General features: G+C 36.8%; 1 protein-coding gene across 19 annotated transcripts in view; it reads left to right on the top strand.

Annotated features, from left to right (window-relative positions):
* The window catches only part of cacna1g (calcium channel, voltage-dependent, T type, alpha 1G subunit), a 179927-nt gene that overhangs the window by 143707 nt on the left and 13137 nt on the right, over positions 1-23083 (top strand). For 11 of the 19 annotated variants that reach the window (XM_083556190.1, XM_083556186.1, XM_083556199.1 and 8 more), the window contains 11 exons: positions 462-588; positions 1322-1447; positions 1558-1647; positions 2018-2210; positions 3454-3504; positions 13945-14096; positions 15716-15825; positions 19029-19162; positions 20065-20135; positions 21113-21191; positions 22793-22914. In XM_083556190.1, the coding sequence (XP_083412316.1) occupies positions 462-588; positions 1322-1447; positions 1558-1647; positions 2018-2210; positions 3454-3504; positions 13945-14096; positions 15716-15825; positions 19029-19162; positions 20065-20135; positions 21113-21191; positions 22793-22914 (1255 nt within the window). Of the gene's footprint in view, positions 1-461; positions 589-1321; positions 1448-1557; positions 1648-2017; positions 2232-3453; positions 3505-13944; positions 14097-15715; positions 15826-19028; positions 19163-20064; positions 20136-21112; positions 21192-22792; positions 22915-23083 lie in introns of all 19 variants that reach the window. The other 8 variants (XM_083556200.1, XM_083556191.1, XM_083556189.1 and 5 more) reach the window with 2 other exon arrangements.

The raw sequence follows: 23083 nt of genomic DNA, 5'->3' as shown, positions 1-23083 counted from the left end.
GTGACAAATTCAACTAAAACACATGTAATGTTGTTAGCAGACTGAATGTATAAGTGAGTGGTCATGTTTACTGTGTTCTTTATCAACTACATTCCCTTCCCCTTATAGCAGGTTTTATAGTAAAGAAGAGATAATAGTAGTAGTGGGAATTCAAAGCTCATCATGTTTCATTTTGCTGGCTGAAATAGGACTACTGATGGAGAGTGGGCACAGCTCATTTCTGGACAGTGGGCATCCTCATGCCATCTGCACACACACACACACTTTCCCTTGGCATGTTCATTCTGTAACTTACATAATGAGTGCGTGTCCTTAAATACATCTGCTTGTGTAGACTAATGCAATCACTTGTTCTCTAAATATTACATAGTTCTTCCTTTTCCATTGAAGATAAACTCATCCAGTACTCAATCTCTTTTTACATAGGAGTAAAATTATTTTTTGGCCTGTCTCCACTTTAGGGTGATCAGCAGGGCTCCAGGGCTCAAGTTGGTGGTTGAAACATTAATGTCGTCTCTCAAACCAATCGGAAACATTGTGGTCATCTGCTGCGCCTTCTTCATCATTTTCGGCATCTTGGGCGTTCAGGTGACCTGCTATAGTGTTTTGTTTATGTAACGCACCACATGCAATGTAATGTATGACCACTGCCAAATGTACTGTACATACCTATCAGTATCAGATGTTGTATACTGTGTGAATCGACAGCTTTTATGCCACAAGGTTTGCTTTAGTACTATGGCCTACATCAATACATCACCACAGTAATTTATCATAAAAGTCTAGAGCCATTAATTACAAGGCCCCCTTGGGGTTACTCTATAAGATCCTGTCTTAAGGATCATTATACTGACAAAAGAGGTACATGAGATGAACATATAGCTAGGGCCCACAATCCAGCCCTTTGTATTCTAGTATTGACTAGTAAAGAATTATTTTATCATTCCACCCTCCCTAAGCATAATTTGGAAATCCTGCAGCTCTTTGTCCATGACTCTCTGCATTAATCTTGCATGTATTGTTAGTGGTACAAGTGACATTTCTTTGTTCTGGTTTTTTTTTTTTCCATCCCTAATATTAATCAGTCAGTGATCAGACTTCCCATTATTAATAGTTGGTTTTCTAGTTGATACATTAGCCATGTTGAACCAATGAGATGCTCTTTTTATTTAGGCATCGATATGCTTCTATAGTGATCAGCACAATTTATAATAATGACTCATGGCAAAGCCACGGTGTAATGTGTCATTTCATACAAATGAGATTGGTCCTCAGTGTAAATCATCTGAAGATGTAAATGACTATACTGTATACTGAACAGTTGTTCAAAGGAAAGTTCTACGTGTGCTATGGGGAGGACACAAGGAATGTAACAAACAAGTCAGACTGCCTTCTTGCTAAATACAAGTGGGTTCGGCACAAGTACAATTTCGACAATCTGGGACAGGTGAGCTACACCTTTTTTAAGCTTAACTGATTACTCTAAATGAAAATTCAAGTTTTGTATTGTGCTTTTTTGTGCATTGACTGCACTTGCTTTGTTTTGTGTTTCATCAGGCTCTGATGTCTCTTTTTGTCCTGGCCTCTAAAGATGGCTGGGTGGACATTATGTATGATGGACTCGATGCAGTAGGGGTTGATCAGCAGGTATCTCTAAGCCCAATACACTTTCATCTAATGAGATCTATTTTACAGTTGAGGATTTTGAAACTGTCCTTTTTTATTAGTTCTCTCATTTCTTTATATTAGCTTTATTCTCTTGCCTTGTATCTGATAAATTGGCTGCTGGCTCATTGCTGTTATAGCAGTAGCCAAAGCATTCAAACATTTAAATCTGGATATTTAATATTATTATTGTATTTGTGTAACTGATGTCTATACAAGTTCATAATTGTTGTGATTACAGGCAGACACATTTACAGTATATCCTAAGTTGATTCTTATAGACCTATTTTTCCTAATGTGCTGTAATGTAACATTTCTACGTTAATTCATTTTATGTATCTGTATGTTTCAGCCTATGATGAACCACAACCCCTGGATGCTCCTATATTTTATCTCTTTTCTGTTGATCGTGGCTTTTTTTGTGCTCAATATGTTTGTGGGTGTGGTGGTGGAGAACTTCCACAAATGTCGGAGGCACCAGGAAGCTGAGGAGGCCAAGCGGCGCGAGGAGAAACGCCTGAAGAGGATGGAGAAAAAGAGAAGGAGTAAGGAGAAAGAGCTGGCTGGTCGGTAGTCTTTCCACATCTTTCTGAGTCCTGCTTGGCCGTTAGATTCGACGCTAAATTACACGCTAGTGCTAATCAGAATGACCGGCGTGCAGTGAATGAAATGCCCGGGCTGGCGCGTAGCTAGGACAATCCCCCCTTGCATCCTGATCCCCTTTGCCTGGGAACGTAGCTCAAGCATGTTCCATGGCCTGCATGCCAGCCTGAATCCTGACACAGAGCAGGGTGTGTGGTATATTCCTGTCCCAGGGGTCTGCCAAGTCTGCTCTTCCCATGCATGTAGTAAACAACTTTTTTTAGTATTCACTGTTTGGTGAAACAGTTGGCTAGGTCCAAGATCACAAGTTTACAATATCGTTTTTTATTTATTTATTTATTTTTTGTCAACTGCCTACTATTTTCAGCTCTAAGACCCCCTGAGTGTGATGATGGAAGTTTGGCAGCATATTGCTTGACAAAATGATAGCAGACAGTTTGCACCCTTGAGAAATACAGATGAAAATATATCCAGTGGCAGGTGATGAGTAACTGAAAAGTTGTGGAACCACTGCACAAGTAACAGAAACACACAGAAGCACAGAGAAATCTTAGTACAGGACTAGCTGCCAGTCATGTTCTGTTCCTTCTTCATGACCACTGCAGGAGCTTCTGTTTAAATCCATAATGATTCCAATTAGTTTTTTGCTTCTTCTTTTTATTAAAGTTGTTTAGATGTTGTTTTCATTCCTTCTGGAGTTTCAGCTTCTTTGTCTTTTTGTTGTGACTTTTCCTTTTCATTTCAGGCATAAGCTTAGTGCGAACTATAATATGAGGTTTTGTTTTAATCAATCTGGAGGATGTTTAGGTGTTTTTCTTGTGTTTCAATTGTTTTTAATTAAAAACACATCTTCTGGTTGTACAGTGTCCCAATGTTGATGCTGTAGTGTGACTACAATGGACACTGACTAAAAAAACTTAATTTAGTTGTTTGTGTAGACATCAGAAGATGATTGGTAAAAAGGCCTCTTTATTGTAATAGCTTTAAGGAAGCAAAACTCTAGTAAAACTTCTGATAGCTAGAGTTGGACTCAGAATAATTGGAAATAGCTACAGTACACACAAGACTGTTTCACATTCTCACACATTCTCACTGAACATCCACTCTCCTTTTTACTACTTATACATCAGCTCCTTCAGCAGGCTTCCCAGGCCCTGCCTGATTAATATGGTCTCATTCTTTTAGATATAATGCTGACGGGTGTCAGTTGGTCCAGTCCTGAGAGCGGAGTGACAGGTACAGAGTATTTCTGGCATGTCTGTGTGTTCACCGTGGTGGTGTTTAAGGGGCTTTGGCTGTAGGCCAGTATGAGGGAGGGCACCTTCACTACTTCAAGGCCTCACCTCATCTAAGCCAGTGAGAATTGTCTGTGGACATGTGTGTATGTAAATTTATCCACAACTCATCAAGTGTCCACCAACATCACCAGCTCCTACCAGCTAAACCTCACGCTCACACTGGGGAGACAGACAGATAAAGTGAAAAAGACAGAAAGAGATAAGAAAGCAAAGGAGGTGAACTTCCTACAGTAAAATCAATAGTACTTTGTGAACTAATACACATTATGATGTAGCTTTTAGCGATTTGTAATTGAATGGAGGAATAACAGTATCTCAGACTATAACCGTAATGGCTTTGAGTGTAATAAGTATGCATCAGTCTGCAGTAAGTGCTAGATAGAAATACTCTTGCTATTTGCCCCCATTGTGAAGCAACGTGTCTGACTGTGAGAGGAATAGAGTTTCACTGTTCACGTCCAACATTATGTAATTTGTCTGCCTCTGATATATATGTTTTTGGGAGTCATTGCTCAGTGCTTGCTTTGTATTGTGATGTAATCTGTTTCCACCAGTTGTCACTATTTTCATGATTCTAGTGATGTGATGTAATGAGTTGCACCACTCATTGTTGTTCAGTTGTTTAGACTGCATGATTGTGTAACAGCTCATTTATTAATGTTATGTGCATATGTGCTTTAACCAGTAAGGTCAATGCTTTCCTGCAGTATGTTTGATGCTTATGAATTACTTACATGAACTATGTATCACTGCATCAAATCTAGAAGGAAACAGTAGATTGCAGTTCTGACTGGTCAAAAGAGTAAGCATTTGACTTTTTTGGCTGCTGGTGAAGAATGCATCCTTCCTAGTTGCATGTTGAAGCAAGGGTTTATTGTCAATAGCTTACGAAAAGCTTTTTATACGGATCACTTGACTGTGTGCTGATTATATCGTTTTTAATATTAAATATCTCCTGATTACCATGTCATGCCTGGATAATACATTGCAGATTGGCTAGTGAAGTACATGGCTACTTATAGATACATACAGTGCTGGTGTTAAAATGCAGATTGACGCTGACATTAACAGTTAATTATGTAACACGGCAATTATGTGAAAAAATATGAGAAAAACAGCACTAGTAGGTGCTAAGATCTACATCTGGTCATGATTTCCTAACATGATGTTAAAAGTGTGTCACAAATTTGCTGTGTACACCAGCCTACTCTGTTCAGTCCTAAATCAGTTTGGTATTATGTTTTTTCTTATATAGTTTAAGTAAGTTATAAGTTAATATTATGTACCTGATATTTCTGCAACTAGTTGTACATACATATTCAACTTGCAGTATACTTAATGATTTGCTTTTGATTTTATGTATTATTCCATTTTTAAGTATAATTTATTCACTGTACATGTTTTAGAAAAAGGAAAAAACATTATGATCTAACCTGAATTTTAAATGTAGTGATTGATGCGTTGTTAGGAATAGACCTAACTGAGATTTGTATGGAATGCTTCTTGTAATGCTGATTTATGTGGATTTACTGGCTTTGAAAGATCAACAGTATGCTATCGTTTTTTTCAGCCTTCACAAATTTGTGTGCTGAAAATCCACTAGCTACCAAATCTTCTGCTTCTTAAGCTCACTCTCCTGTTGCAGGCAAAATAACAAAACAAGAAATAATACTAAATAACTTTGCAACTTTATAATTTTTTTCGGATATAAAAACGTTTAGTTCACTTGTGTGTGCAACATTCATACTAATTCTATGATGAGCAGCTCACACATCTTTACCAAACACACATACAAATACATACTCGGCCAAAAGTAAGTGATACTAGAGGACATTGAATGAAATATTTGTTGGCACTAAAATGAAGGGCTCTTATTATAAAATATCAATAAAATTTTGCGGATTTTATCAATGTCTTTGTAGATGGTTTATGAAGACATGCTCAGCACCTCCTGGTGTTCTGGCTCTATTCACTGCTATTACATGCTACAGCGGTAAATGTGACGGCATGATTTTAAATGTAGCAGTTTCGCTAGAAAGTTGTTTAAATGTATAGCATATACACTGGCAGTGTTTTTAGTCAGACTGCTCTCTCTGTCATTGTAAAGTGTGTGGGGAACTTCACTTTTTCCACTGCAGCAATCCTCCATAATCTCACCCTCCACTGCACTTCTTTCAATTACTTTGCCCTTTTCTCAGTTCCTTTCATCTATGCACAGCCTTTCTCTTAATTCCTCTTATTCTTTTGTCCTTTTGTAACTATACTTTTATTCTTTGAGTTTCTAGTATACCCAACACAACCACAATTTATTGTACATATACATCTGCATGATTGTGCAGGTGGGTTATAGTGCATGTGCATGCTGTATACAAATAATATCTGAATCATAGCTTTGCTCTCTGAATGGACAGCTGACAAGCTCTGTTTTGCTCCTAATGAGCAAACAATGTGTTAATTAGCTTGCCGTCTTCTTACCTTGAGCATGTTGAAGAATTCCGCATGGGTTCTGTAGAAGAGATTTTCCGACCCCAATCTGTCTCTGTCTATTAGCTCCTGTTTCTCTCTGCTTTGCCTGCTGCAGCTACTGTGGGCTTGAGGACACTTCAATGTGTAGATTAATCAAGATTCACTGAGGGTGAATCCATGTGCTGCTTTTCTCAATGTTGGTTGCACACTAAAGCTGCTCATCAAAGGTCTGTGAAAAAACAGTGCTAGATGACACATTCATTCACGTTGTGTCTATTTACATATATAATATTATCTCTTCTCACCAGAGGGATGTCTGTGCTCAGTATTGAACACATTTGCTATATCGCAATTCTCAGTATAAGCTTATGGTTCATATTAAAAGTAGATACTCAGCGATTTAAACATTTGCAAATTTCAATACATATCTCTGTTTTTACATAGCCTTCTAGGATTAAATGTCATCATTTTTATTGTGGCAGTTTTACTTTCTAATGCACTTTAGTTGTGCTGTAATAACTCTGTACCAATGTTCATGTAGATAGATGTGAATTGTTTCCCCTGCATACTAGCAGAGTCATAAAACTCTACATGTAGAAACCCAACAGTGTTCTGACTAATCATATAACTACTACTACTACTACTACTACTACTACTACTACCAATAATAATAATAATAATAATAATAATAATAATAATAATGATAATGATAATAATAATAATATATTTATTCATACTAATTTAAAATGTCACATAAATTGATATCCATTCTGCAAATATCAGTAAATATATAATCGTTTTAGGCTTGAGATTAAGTCTCTATAATGTCTGTTGTATAAAATGTAAAATCCACTAAAAGGAAATCTTATTCTGCAATAGCTTTCATTTCTAGAAGAGGATTTTGTGCAGGAAACTGAATAATCAAAGCTTATTTTATGAGATAAATCTCTGTTGTGGCAAATGGAGCATGGTTATGATTGGCCTTTTGAGGGATTCTCTTAATAGTAAGGTGTGCACTTAGCTTTATGTGCTTATTTCCTCAACACGTTACCTCATTTGTTCCTGAGTAACTTGCCTGTAGGCAAGCAAAAATGTAAAAGAGCAATGCTAGATGATCATAAAAGCTTTCATTACTTATATTCTTTTACTATATTTGGTATTTTAGAATAATATTGCCTTATCAGCTAGAGGTAATAACATGACCAAGCTAATATTCTTGGCAGAATGGTGTCATCTATCAGCTTTCACCATCAGTTGTATTCTTCAAAGCAACCCATAGCATTTGTTTTCTTTATGTTATATAACAGACTGCTTCATAAAATGAACAGATGGTTAAAAAAAGGAGGACGTTCTCTGTAAAAAGAATGACATTTTGGCATGTCAAAGTGTTTTTCATGTTTGTATTCCTCTTAAGATATTCCTAAAGGTATCGCATTTATATTCTCTGAACTAGCATTATTTTTGCTAAGGGTTTACAATTAATCAATCCAGATGTTAGTATCAAGTACTGTTAAGTGATGTGTTGAGCAAGTTCTCACTGCTCATTATTATGAATGTATCACCAATAAATATTGAAAGTAACTAAAAAATCATTGAGGTTTACAAAAATATTACATATTGAATTAGTAACTTAAAAGTCAGGTAAATATCAAACATTTATTGTTGGTGTCATTCATTAATCTTTAGTCATAATAAATGTATTCATGTAACAGTTGCTAGATACAGTACCCTGTGAACCTTAATATACAGATATAAATTATCAGAGAGTGAACAACTATATTTGTTAACATGAACTTCAAATATGCTAATTAAATATTGTAGTAGCTTTATTTATGGATTTCTTTTTTGTTGGAGAATTGCAGTCTGAGTAAATAATTTGCAGGTCGGTAAAATTCTGTTCATCGCTATTGAATAAAACTCAATAGGGAACTGAGTTGTCTTATTTAACTTGGTAACCAGAATAATATCGCATAATTCTGTTTGTCAGCACATCTGCATTCACATATAAAGTGTCATATTAATCTTTAAAATAAGCATTTTGTATTTTTAGATTTAGGTTAGATTTAAGTGCAAACAAATTTTAAATGTACAGTTACAGAAGTGGAACTATTTATTTAAAAATAAGACATTTAGAATGATCTTTGGTCACAATTAATTTCTGCTGTTGTTTGTATCAGGATAGATGCTGATGGTACAGAAAATAACAAATACTTTTACAACAAATAAAATGACTATTGGTAGAATAAAAATACTCTTTTACGAATACTGGTTTGCTGATTTATATATTTTCCACCAAAAGATCCACTAAATCCGTTTTCTTTTTCTTTCTTTTTTTTTTTTTTTAATTATCAAAAAAATACTGGTCTTATGGAATACTTAGTCTTTGACACAGCATACAATAAAATGCAGATATGCTGCCAGGCCTAATACAGTCTGTTAAATATTTTTTATTTGTTATTACTTCTTACTTGCACCCATCTGCAATTCTTCATTCTCAGCAGTAGTTCTGCTACATGGGATAAATAAAAGTTATATCCAAGAACAGTATTCTGAGCTGTAAATAACTAATGCCACAGTTATTTTAGAAACAGAAAGACAGATATTCGAGTTTATATACATCTGTTGTGTCCATTCTGCATTAAATATATTTAGAACCAATTAAGAACTGTTTTACTTTAGTTTATTCATTTCTTTACCTATCATTTATTGCACTCAGGCATTAAGTTCAACAATATATATATATTTTTATTTTATTATTATTATTTTTTTTTTATTACAGGAATGAGACTATATTGCAGCCAATAATAAATGATTTAGAGACAAGGTAAAAGTAGCCATATGCTTTTGGAAATTTAAGTAAAGATAAACAAAAATTATTATTGCTCTTCAGACTATTATCTGTTTCTAGCATCTACATTATTACAGTCTTATTATACACCACTGGACTAATGTGTGTGACTAGTTATTGCACTCTTTCAGCTTTAAGCGAGAGCTCAGAGGAGTCAGAGACGTGTACCAAGACCCAGATGACTATACAACTTACTAAAGAATGAACGAGACAGTCCAGTGAGAAAACGAGTTTGTAGTCTATGACAGTTTTAGTACATGCTTGATTCAGAGCAGTAGATTTTTTCTTGGGACAAGACAGAAATCATTCTTCTTGGATGCTTCATGACTTAGTGATTGATGGCTGTAGCTACAAGTGAACTGTTAGAGATGTGTTTTGCAGTCTGTTATCTGATACATGTTTATGCAGTAAGGTTATCTTTTCTGGAACTTTTATTTCCACATATTATTACCAGTAAAAAAAATCTGTTGTGTTGCTTGATTAACCCCCAAACCTACCAGCTTATTGTTCAATATTTTTTATGAGGCATGTTCTTTATTAAGAACAGTACAGCCCAGTAAGTACTGTATACAGTTATTAGTGAGGAGTGTATGTCAAGGCTAGGCATGTGTTACGGTTCTTATGGATTAAACAAGTATAACGATTGTGTGAAATGGTATAGACGGTCACTGCTCTGTGCAGATCATCACTTTTAATTTGCATCCCATCCTCCACTCCCTGTGTTTGTTTCACCATACATCCTTCATCCTAAACGGCCATCTCACTCAAGTCAGACTCAGAAAGAAAGTGTGGTTTGTCTGCCATGTCTAGCAGCATGATATTTATATGTTTCTGTGTGTAAATGTGTTTGATTCTGTCTTCATTTCTATTGTATTTTGTTGTGTCATTACTGTCATTGATATGGCATGGGATTTCTTTTTTTTAATATTGCTTTGTCTGGACTCCTTTATTTGCTGCACTATCCTCCTATCTCTTCTTTCTCTTATTTATCTGATTTAAAAGGGCAGAATTTGGGACATCCAGCCGAAACGTTTGATAATTAAGTTAATTTGGCCATTTTTTTAACAGCTGGCTTCTGACTCAGTGTGTGCTGGTGTATTGTGTAATACAATAACATAAAGGAATTCACACACTCTCAGCAAGAATGCCTCTTATCACACTGAACCAGTGACCAACAGACGCTTACTCATTCTGCGAAATAACTTGAAATATTGCAAAAATCATCTGGATGTATCATTAAGTTATATGGCCATTCCACAAATTTATTCATTTATTTTTATTTATTATAGACATCCAGGCTGATATGTTTTTCTTGCGTCCATAGAGTTATTCAGTCTCCTCATTCCTCATGCATTTCACCTCACTTGAACTTTTAAGTGCACTAAGCAAACTCTTCAACGCACACACACACACGCACGCACACACACACGCACGCACACACGCGCACACACACACACACACACACACATACACACACACACACACACACACACACACACACACACACACACACACACACACACACACACACACAGTTTTATCAACTACAAGAAGCTGTGGTTCCCTGCCCATGAAAACTCTGCATCATTTTGCTATATTTAGATAATAAATATTGAATACACAAGAAAAAAATAGATGATAAGATAACAAATGTCACATTGAATTGGCAACTGTAATTCACCCTAATAAATTCTACCCTCGTTAAGTTTAACTGGATTTAAACTGAAAACTTTTTTTTTACTTTTAGTTGCTTCTATGCAGATACTGGTCTAAATCTTGGCACATGCACAAACACACAAAAGGTCCACCATCTGCACAGCTGAGTCACTAGCAGTCTTCAAACAACACCTAAAGACCGACCTCTTCCAGAAGTATTACATTAACACTAAACCAGATTCCTGAATGTAATTATTGTTAAAGTACAAAGCGCTCTGGATAAGAAAATTTGCAAAATGGCATTAATTTAAACAAAAAAAACAAAAAAAAGAAAGAAAGAAAGAAAGAAAGGAAGAAAGAAAGAAAGAAAGAAAGAAAGAAAGAAAGAAAGAAAGAAAGAAAGAAAGAAAGAAAGAAAGAAAGAAAGAAAGAAAGAAAGAAAGAAAGAAATCTAAATACAGAAAACATGAAAATCCACAGAATTCTAACAATAATTTATGGCCATGACAATATATTATACATACAGCATTTATATTATAAATGGAAGAGTAAACCATAAATTACATTTACATAAAGACTAGAACTAGGTAAAGAAGCCAAATAATAAAAAAAAAAAAATCAATGAGCAAATCGATTTTAGATTATTCTCTAAACGTTTAAATATGTACGATTCTAAACAATATCATATTTGCTATTTTGAATTCATAACCTTTAATAGAACATTATAAATCCATGTGAACCACATATATAAGCAGGGTTTTAGTGGGCGTGGTCATCACATTAATAAAAGTACTTTGAGTGTACTCTAAATCTAATTCTACTTTGTGCTACCCGTAAAAACCATCATTTATGCATCTATTACTATAACCCGATTACTTGTCTTTTTTTATTATTGTCTGGTAGGTATAAATTATGACAACGCATCACACTGTCGTGTCTGTATTTCCCAAATGTCCAAGCTCTTGAGGTTGGAGTTGATGTTCAGCATCTCTATGGATGCATTGCTTCTGTGTACAGTGGCCTGATTTTCATTTTGAAAAGAATGTTGGAAATGTGCCTATTTTTTCTCTCATAAACTAAAACAACATCAGTGTTAATTTTTTCCACTGGAAGTACAATTTATTAGTCTGGCAACACAGCTTGCTTTTTACACTGATCCCAAAGAGGTCCAAAGCCCTGGGTTTAAATAGGGTCAGTGTTCTCTAAATGCACTGAATACACCAGAGGCATCAAACTGAATCAAAGCTCTTCGCTATAGGCTTTATGGGTATTGCACTAAATGACCTAATGAATGACCAAAGTTTTGTAACTCATGCTTGAGTGTAAGACATTGTTTTTTTATAAAAAAGAAAATGTATGTGAATGGAATAAAACTTTTATATAAGCAAAAAAAAAGAAAAATGCCCATTAGATCACAGTCATGGTATCATTAGACAAAAATAGAGAGCTGTTGTCCATACCACTGATTCCTTCTCTCGCAGTGGTTAAAAATAGTTTCAGACCATTTCCCTTTTTTAGTTTAAATCTCCTTAAAGCTGACTTGGCAAATATTTATATGGCCATTTGCTTTGAAGCATTTCAATAGGCTGACATCAGAGTGGCATCTCTGCCAAAAAAACACAAATTTAATCCATTTTCCATATGTGGCATGCCAAGTTTCTCACCCTCTCCAGGGAGTCGAAGTGAGTGGTTGGGCTTTTAGAGGCTAATTTGGCTCTTCTCACCTATGTTTCTATTCTTTTGTCCTTTTTGGCAAGCCACAAAATGGCTATTTAATATGGCATGCCAGTACATAAGAATCGTATGTTCTTGGTGCAGTACTCATTAGCCAAAAGTACTTTTGATTGTAGTGAAATCTCTTTCTCAGCTCTTTACCAGTGACGCCTCTATATGAGAGAGCGTTTGTGAAGATTTATGTGTGCATGTTGTGCCAGAAATGAAATAAGAGAGGAAGAGCACCTCATCAAGAATGAAAAGAGTAAGGCAGAGCAACAGTGAGGTCATATGGGAGCCGACCTGTTCAGAAGCAGCCAGGTGCAACCTGTAAGCAGCTAATCATCCCCGCTCAGAGACGCTGTGCCCTGCTTCTGTACTGTCTCAGTAATCGAGTACCCTAGAATTGGAGCAGTCTGCCCTGCTTTGTTTGTCTCTCTGGATTTTAAAGTGCAGTGATCACAAAGGCATGTATATGTTTGTGAGGTCTGTTCCATTCTATAAAAAAGGAAGGTAAAAGTTTTGCCCATGCTGTACCATTTAGTTTGGAATACTAAATTTAAATTTTAAAGTCTGCACATTTGATAGCACAAGAAACATGGGTCCAGTTAGGTAGAGTATAGGCCAGAGTGCATATTGTAACCCTGTGTTAATTATGCACATCGGATTTTCTAGCTGGTATCCTGTTCCAAGCTCTTATGGTTTGTGCAATCCTTAAATGCATGCAAAATTCAGACATATTAAGCTCTTAAGGCAAAACACCAAAAGACACTGACACATAGAGGCTTTTTCCTTTTGTCTGTACTCAGCTGCAAGTTAGCTCTCATGCAGAAGTAGTAGAGGTGGCTTCGGTTCAGGGAATCACAGCAGGACCCTCTGTCATACTGATAAATCCGCATGGAACATTAATCCCCAGACATTGATGTATGCGTATATAAAAAGTGTTTGTCTTTGCGTGCAATGTGGATGACTTTCCCTGCAAGGACCATTATCTCCTCAAACTAAATTTGCTCCAAATTACCCTCACTCAAAAAACACTAAATACAGCAGGGAGCAGCTCATACAACTAAGCGAATATCGTTGATGTGGCACTATTTAAAAAAAAGCACCTGTTCTTGCAAGTGGGCACATGGTGCTAGGGCTTTAGGGATAGTCTGCATAGTAGGCTGACAAGAGAACCGGGAGCACAGCTGCTTCCAGGAGCCCTGCCTGTGAACTGGGGTAATCAGCCCCATGACCCCTGCTGCTCTGCGAACCCTCCATGCCTTTCTGTCCTGGTTTGTCCCATGCCATCCTCACCTTAAATGTCCAAAAATGCAGAGCCTCGTTCATGTAGAATCATATAGGATTTTAATGAAAGAATTTGGTCACACAAAACCTTCCAGATTAAAGAAGCGGATACATCTCTGGAAAGCCTATTTAAATAGTTGGGTTCTGAAAAGGTGTACATGTTCTTAACATGGTAGAGGGTTAGGGTTTGAGTATTCATGTTCATATGGACCACTCTGCTGTCCTGGACTCTGATCCTGAGGATTGTTGAAGGACGTTTTCTTCTGTTTCTTTCTTTGCTCTGTGAGCTTCTCCTTTTTACTCTTTTTCTTCTTCCTCTTTCTCATGGGTATGTGTGTCTTCTTCACAAGTACCTCTGTTAGTAACCTTTTCTCATGCTTGCTCCCCGATGGTTCTTCATCACAGAGGCTCAATGTAAGCCTTATTACTCGGACTACTCTCCCACTCGTCGGCTTATTCACAAGATGTGCACTAGCCACTACCTGGACCTTTTCATCACCATCGTCATTGGCCTCAACGTCATCACTATGTCCATGGAGCACTACCAGCAGCCCAAGGTAGGCCCATGGAGTAAAGATTATTTGAAAAATCTATTTTTTTTCATAATTGTTGATATCCATTTAATTGGGGGAACCAATACAATACTGTTCTGTCCTCTTTATTAATATTAAATTTATGTGTTAATCAAAATTTTTTTTTCAAAGTTTTGTTGCAAATTAGCTTTCCATTTTAAATTGTATTATGCTTAGGTGCTTTTTCCTTAATTTCTAAAATAACATTTTGCTCATTTAAATTCAAGAATATTTAAATAGACCAACCTTGTAGTGTCAGAGAGATTTCATTTTTGATCATAATTTTGCCAAATGTTAAATGGAACATACAGTACAGAACTTATTATAAGGTGTCCACAAACCTTTGTCAATATATAAATCCTAATTTTACACCTTTTTTAAGAAATGAACAGTGATGATGAAAGGATTATAAAATGTGAGAAAACTGGCAAAACCAAGCTTTAAGCTGCTTGTAATTATACATCAGCAGAGAAAGTTCTTTGACATTCACGAGCTTATCGTTCATAGTTATTGCACTTAAGTAGAAACTAAATGGTGGGTTACTGGTTATCCAGATGACTGAGCCACTAATACAGTGGCAAAGCTGCAGCATTTGTCAGGGAGTTTTACCAAGCCTGCTGGTATTTACCTCCTCCTGTTAGTGCTCATCAATGCCAGAGGGTTTCCCAGACTCTGACCCTGTTGGTAATTCTTCCAGAGTTCATCCATGCTGACCAGCAGATATAAATAGATGGCTGTTTTTGTTAGCAGTATACTGTGGGAAGGGGAACAGAATAGTTCATTTTTGTTTGGGGTATAATTAGTGTGTGGTGCGCTGGTACAGTTGTTATGGAGCATTTCCTGCTTTTAGTGCCAGGCAAGTGATCTTGTCTCTGACTGGTGTGTCTATTAGCACGTTCGTGAAAATGGACAAAAATGCATCAATTATGCATATAAAATACATTATGCATACAATAAGTGATATTTCAGGAACTTTTAACTTTATTTTTAATATAGTCTTAAGTAATGAGGTGATTTAAGTAATTACTTTCAAATCTAACCGGAATAGATGTTCTTTCTTAAGGAACACTCGCTTCATCCACACATCTGAGTAGAACCTTTTTCTACGAGAAAGCGCCAGTATGGGTGCAAAATTTTCCACAAAAGTGTACATATTTGCTAGAAAGTGAGTTTGAGCAGAGCAGATAAAAGTTCTACAAACAAAGGCTTCCTCTTATTGCAGTCTTATGTCTTGTACATTATAATAAAAGCAAAGCAGGCTAGCATCAGATTACAAGCCTTTGAATTCTCCCTGGACTTTTTAGTACTCTTCATTTTCTTAGGCAGTTTTTGTAGAGTAGGTTGTTGCTGCTAACAGCACAGAAATGTTTTTGTGATTGATTAATACATTACATTTTACGTTGCTGATTACAGAGCCTAGAACAGACTTTTTCTTCTACACACATTTTGTCTTAGTGATAGTTATTGCAACATATCATAAAGTGTTACTAAAAATAAATGATTTCACTAGCTAAAAAAATTCTCCCAGATTTGAAATGAAAGAATATTGTCTTTTGTTGTTCAACAAACACATTTAGAATCTCATATGCTTAAATGTTTTCCAGGTGCTCGATGAAGCATTGAAAATCTGCAACTACATTTTTACTATTATCTTTGTGCTGGAGTCTGTCTTTAAACTCGTGGCATTTGGATTCAGACGTTTCTTCAAAGACAGGTATGAGATATAGAGTGGGGTTTTTGCATAAAATGCCCCCGATTGCCTGGGAAAAGCAATGTTCTAACAGTAAAATGATTCATATCTTACTAATGTTAATAGCTTCTTAGATGTTTTAAAGGTGAATTAAATAGATCAATGAAAATGCTGTAATTAGCTGTATTAATGTCAAAATCAAGTAGGCCTATATATAATGTCAAATTTAAACTAATTTGTTCTTTCTATGGAAATAAGGCATACATGTCACTAAAATAAATATTAACAAACTCTATAGCTATAACTCTATTATTTGAATAATGAACCTACTATTAAAAAGAATTATCAAATGGATTGTACAGAGGATGGGCAGTGTTTGTAATTGCAAAACAGATGCCTGGTTGTAAAACTAACTGTTCCCTTAGTTTAAGGGAAAGTGGTAGCTCAGTGGTTATGGTGCTGGGATACTGATCGGAAAGTGGATGGGGGGGTTCAAGCCCCCGTACCGCCAAGCTGCCACTCTTGGGCCTTCTTAGCAAGGTCCTTATCCCTGTATCATGTTGTATCATGGCTGACCCATCACTCTAAACAAGCTGGGATATGCAAAGAAAATAATTTCACTGTGCTCTAATGTATATGTGACAAAGGCTATTCTACTAACTAACTAAATAATTTCTTAAATATGAGTAAATAAGAAAGCATATATTGGGCATATGGCTAGAAAAGTATTGGGACACCTGACTTTTCCAGCCATATGTGGTTCTACCCCAAACTGTTACCACAAAGTTGGAGGCACACAAGTGTATAGGATGTCATTGGATGTGATAGCATTAAACTTTCCTGTATTTGAACTACAGTAACCCTACCCCAAACCAGGTCCAGCATGATAACGTCCTCATGCACAAATCAAACTCCATGAAAATATGGTTTACATTAGTTACAGCAGAGATCTTGAGTAGCTTGCTATTGAGCTCTGACCTCAACCCTACTGAACACCTTTCGGATGAATTGACTTTACTTGAATTAGTATGATAACTGCACCTAATGCCTTCTCACCCTACATTAGTAAATGACTGCAATAATGCCCTGGTGGCTGAATGAGTACCGGTAAGTTTGCTTGTGCTTTGCTTTTGCAGTGGCTACACAATGTAGTGAAACATCATCCTAAAACAGGGTATGTTATTAAAACTGCAAATGGGGACTACTCTTATCAGCTGTTCACAAACCTTTGTTCATATTCTGTGTGTGTGTGTGTGTGTGTGTGTGTCTGTGTGTGTGTGTGTGTGTGTGTGTGTGTGTGTGTGTGTGTGTGTGTGTGTGTGTGTGTGTGTGTATGTGTGTGTGTGTGTGTGTGTGTGTGTGAGAGGGTTGTCCTCTTGAATAGGCCTCTAGTTACAGGTACAAGACAAGTCATTGTAATGTAAAGCAAATTATTCATTAGAAAACCAAATTGTTCTTGTCATCTTTACACTTTAGTTGAGCACTCAAACAGAGGTTGGGTGAAGCATGTGTCCTTAAATACGTATAATGATTCATAGTCTTTCTTAGCTACAGTTCTAATGATTTAATGAGCTAAATATTTGTATTTATTAGGCTCAGGCAGACATCACTCCAAAGCACATAGTCACATTGCACTGTACCAAATAACAGTAACCACAATGCAGACACAAGCCGAAGCTTTAATAACTGTATGATTTTAACCGAATCAGCAGTTGTCATGGTACATTTACAGATCATGCTGTATAACTGCATAATGACATATTTACTGAGTTTAACATTTTATTAAGTACTTGTAAACCTACTGACATTTTTCTCCATTTGAGCAACCAGGAATGAAGGAATTAGTGGCATTTAGTATTAGTGACATGCTGAATATTTAGTTCAGAAATTTACCGTTGTAATGCATTGCATCTTTATTTAACTACTGTTTGTGAGACATCGGACACATCAGTGGTTTAATGCAGTGGTCCCCAACCCTGGTCCCCAACTGGTCCGTGGATCAATTGTTACCGGGCTGCACAGAAAGAATACATAACTTACATTATTTATTATATTATTTATTATTTAAAACAATGTTTTATTTTTGGAAAATTACCGGATTCTCTCCTCCACATCTGTCTATGACTCACTCTTGATGCATGGGAAGATACCTTGGTCACATGTCTTACCGCCTTTCGCTACCTTTTTAGAGGGGCTCCGGCCGCTATCACATAATACACCCACAATGAACAAACAACAACACCGTGGATTCACGTTTATTATTAGATTTAGAAAATACCGGTTTTTATGGTCGTATCAGTTTATTTTGTTGTATTTATCCACCACACCTTAAAGGCCGGTCCGTGAAAATATTGTCCAACATTAATCCGGTCGTGGCGCATAAAATTCTGGGGACCACTGGTTTAATGGATCCAAGCACCAGCAGCCTATATAAATTCATAAAGAATTTAAAAGTTGCTGAAGAAATTATCAAACTTTTTGATTGACACTGATCAGTGAAATGTTCAGATGGACGTAATATATCTTGTTTGAACAAAAAAGAGCATCGACTCCTATATTGAGTTATTTTTACATCTAGCAGCACTGTAACGCTTTAATCACTGTTACTCAATTGTTCTCATGAACCAATTTGTTGGTCATGTAAAAAAGTTGCATGCTGCATCTGTATGTAATATGTAAGTGTGTTTTAAGAATGATATCTTGAAAACATATTATTGCAATTGGCAAATGTTAACAATGGCAACCTCTCTAGTAAGGTTATATCTGCAAGATGTTCCGTACACAAAATCTGCAAAAAAATAATCACTTTGATCAGAGCACGTCTGGTAAACAGGCGAAAGTAAAATGTAGAAAGGATTTGTGTTATCAGATATATAAAAAAAATGGAGCAAAAACTGATAAGACCCCTTTTTCATGGCAACAGGCCTTTGTGAATTGGCTTGTCTTAAAACAGACTTTAGGCAACACTTCACCTGTGACAATGCTGAAATTCATGACCTCAGAGGAAGATTTATACTTGGCACAGAATCTTACTGACATGCAACAAATACTTCTAAACTGCTGAAATATAAGCGTTATTCTGAGTTCAGCTAAAAGGTTTTACATCACACTGTGGTTGAATAATCTTGAATAAGGCTTTATTAGATTATGAAAATTGGATTCTCATCATCTTTTTGAAATTCTCATTTGATGCATTGTGCTGAATAATAGGCGCCTGTGTTCTGCAGGTGGAACCAGTTGGATCTAGCTATCGTGCTGCTGTCTATTATGGGGATAACTCTGGAGGAGATCGAGGTCAACGCTTCACTCCCCATCAACCCTACCATCATACGAATCATGAGGGTGCTACGCATTGCTCGTGGTGATTACCCATCTCAGTCTTTTTGTCATCTCTACATTGCTTCTAATAAATTCTGCTGCACTGCTGATTTTTTATCTGTTTGAAAAGAGCTCAGTTCTTTTACGGCTACTCTGTTTTGAGCATTTCAGCATCTGTATGGCTACTGTTTAGCAGTTGCACATTCTGTAAATGGAGAACAGATGGCTGCAATGAGAAATTCAGTCCACATAGCCTGTCTGAATCGCAAACACACACACACACTGAGAATCTGGGGCACTCATCTATTTTGGCCAGTTTTTGTGCTCCTAATGAATGATGTGCTTTGGGAGGGTTTTTTTTATAGATTATACCATCAACACAGACAACCAAGCAAATATGCAAAGAGTATGTGTTTGTATGTGTGTGAAAGTGTGAGTGCGTGTGTATATGTGTGCGTGTGCAAATCTGTGCACACGTGCATGCCGCCCCTTTATTCAAATTCCTAGAGACACTCTCTTAATTAAAGCACCAGCCGTTTTCAACACATGCAGCAACAGGGGCATCTGGCCTTCTGCAACCCACTTACAAACCATCATTATCATAGCCCTAATATTAATACAAGCCTGCTACCTATTTACATACAATTTAAGTACCTCAGAATGACAGGGAAATTAAATTCTGTGTGCTCGCTTAAAGAAGCCGTGTATCTGGGGCATCTTCTTTTTATAGCTCTCTAATCCGTTCTTTAACTCAATCAGCACATTAATATTCTCACCTCTCACCTCAGCGTCACAGAGCAGTCCATGAAAAAGCTTTTAAAGTGAGGACTTTTCACTTTGACCACTTTTCACTACCATTATTCTATTCTTTTTTTTACACAAAAATATACTTATTTATTCACGATAAAAAACCTGACCTCATCAAACCCTTTTATATATTTGAAGTGTTGAAGCTCTTGAAGATGGCTGTGGGAATGCGAGCTCTGCTGGACACAGTGATCCAGGCCCTGCCTCAGGTAATACCACCATTCTGCTGTCTGTTTATCATCCGAGCCCATCTTAGTTTGTTCATTTTCTCCAAACCCAGTTTCTGTAGACCCTGTTGTTTTTTTTTTTCACTGGCCTAATTTCCATACCCAGTGAAGTAGCAACGCTACATATGGACCGATGGCAAGATAATAAATACAGCAGGAGTCAAAGGGGGGGAAAAAACCTTCAGGAGCTCAGCATGCTCCCTCTAATGCTGTTGGGCTCTGTGGCTCCCTGACGAAGACCTTTTGATATGGGTACATGCTGCACCATGGAATACTGTTACCATTTCAATAAATAATTTAGCAATTCTGAATGAGTAATGTGCTTAAATAATTGCAAGTACTCTGTGTTCCTGTTTGGGTTACTTCATGCTGAAAAAATTGATCTTTACTTGCTAGAACTGAGCATTGCAGATGATTTATCACCTCCAACATACTAAAGATCTGTTCATCCCTCTGTACATGTCTGGAAGCCACTGGTTTCACATTCGTCATGCCCAGATGGGGACATAAATACAAGTGTTCAGTGATCCATAACCATGTCATTCTCTGAAATGTACTGTACATGGAAATAGTGTGCTTTGTTAAAGTTGGATAAAAGCCCATCAATGAAAACATTTCTTTTTTATATGTAACTCTTTGCCTGTAATGACGCATTTTCAAGTTTATTCACCCTTTTCTTTTAAAACCTACATCATCTTGTCCATGTGTTTGTACATGGTAACTCTATATGTTTAGTCTATGAAGTCCATTCAAAAGGACCTTGCAAACTTTTGAACTTTCAGCTCTAATCACTGGGAACGGGCCTAGACTTCTCTCACTTCATAGCTCTCTTTTTACTTGGCTCTCAAGAGGTGATATTTCTGGATCTGTTCTTTCTATCCTTTTATGCTTTAGAAACACTGATCTGGCTCTGTTTCTGTTATGTGCTCCCCCCTTTCTCTCTCTCTCTCTCTCTACAGGTGGGGAATCTTGGTCTTCTCTTCATGCTTCTCTTCTTTATCTTTGCAGCACTGGGAGTAGAGCTGTTCGGTGATCTGAGTAAGCATAAACCCATCTCTAGACATTAATAGAGTCTAGCACTTAAGATAGAGTGCTCATGACACACCATCTGCGTTTTTATTTCATTAAAGATCTAAATGGCCTGCTTGAATCACTTAATTAAATGCACTGAATATGTCAATTGGGACGATTGAGTTAAATTGGTTTGTTTCTAATGTTTTAATGTTCTAATAGTGTGTAAGCATATTTAAAAAAAACCTTTTAACAATTTTTGTGTACATACAGTATGAATGAAAAGATGTGAAACTCAAATTCACAGTGAGCCTTAGTTAAAAATATGAAAAGGTTCAACATTACATATCTGGAGAGACAGGAAAACATGCACAATTGTAGTCAGTTTTTCAATAAATATTGAGTTTGGCCCGTGACTTTGTCCCAAACTCAATATTTTTTGAAACATTGACTGCAATTGTGCATGTTTTCTCTTCTCTCCAGATATGTAATGTTAAACCTTTTCATATGGAAACAAACTTTAGTTTTGCGTAAACATTGAATCTGGAACAACCAAAGCTTAATATTATAAACACGTGAGAAATTAAATTTCAAATAAAACACACATCAGTGATGTTGGTTTCTTATTATGTCTCTCTCTATCTGTAGCCTTTCGAGTTCCTTTTTAATTAAAATCTTTTTTCACAGGCCAACAACAAAACAACCAAAATTTCCTTCAATTAAAAAAGGCTTTCTTTTAACTATTAACAGTCCATGCCTTGGAGTAGAAAAAGTGCATAAAGACAACATTCATTCAAGCTCAGTTTTTACACTCTGATTTACTCTGATGCACATTGGTTTGAACCAGATACCTGGCATCTCTTCTTAAATGCAAGTGCATCAATGTCTGGCTTTAGGCCCTGAGCTGAGGAAATTCTCAGGATTAAGTGAAGGTGTTCATCAGTGAGACTCCTGAGTGATGTTTTGTTCATCTTCATCAAAGAGAACAGTTGCTCACATAGATATGTGCTGCTGAACATAGAGAGCATTTGAGCCGCTTGGGCAGGGAGTTGGGCAGTGTGTCGGAGAGGAAACATGGAAACTGTGCAGCACACACAGAGTCGTAATTTGACTCGAGCGTGTATTTCCACTGGAGTTTAGTCAGCTCCATTTGGAGGTTGGTTGGTGCGCTTTCCACGTCAACCACAAATGGATTACTGAACAGTTCAAATCTGCATTTCTGGGTTTTAAAGTCGGAAAATCGCCAGGTAAAAGTTTCTCAGCGGTCTCGACTGACGTGCCAACGCACTAACAAAGCATTCTGCGATTTGTAGTATTAGCGGTGTATGCACTATACACTGGCGGGCCAGCTCTAATGCACATTGGATATGATCTCGCGGGCCAAATATAATTATACAGAGGGCCAGATTTAGCCCGCGGGCCTGAGCTTGACACCCCTGGTGTACACTATTGCAGACAAAATAACGTTCAAGAGTTTGTAAAATCTTTACATTTCGCTGAAGATACAAGCCAAAGAACCATTTAGGGTTTTAGATTCAACTTTTTTATTGTGGAAAGAATTCACTATTACATGGGGCTGAATGTAACTATATGTGTGACCCGTGTTGAATTATGTGTATGAATTACAGTATGTGATGATTTGCACCCCTGTGAGGGCCTTGGGCGCTACGCCACGTTCAATAACTTTGGCATGGCCTTTCTCCTGCTGTTTCGTGTGTCCACTGGGGACAACTGGAACGGCATTATGAAGGTACATTTATTATGACTATTTCACCATTTTGCACATCATCTGAACTTTAGCTGGGGTTCATAGTCACTTTCACATGCTCTTTATGTGCCTCAATTGGGGAGCTATAAAAGTCATTGTTGTCCTCACTGAGGCCTGGATTTAGGAAGATCCCCAATAAAGAAGTTTTATT

Source organism: Silurus aristotelis (genome assembly GCF_946808225.1).
Source record: "Silurus aristotelis genome assembly, chromosome: 12".
Classification (NCBI taxonomy): Eukaryota; Metazoa; Chordata; class Actinopteri; order Siluriformes; family Siluridae; genus Silurus; species Silurus aristotelis.
Note: the sequence above shows the minus strand (reverse complement) of the source record. Positions and strands in the feature narration are given on the sequence as shown.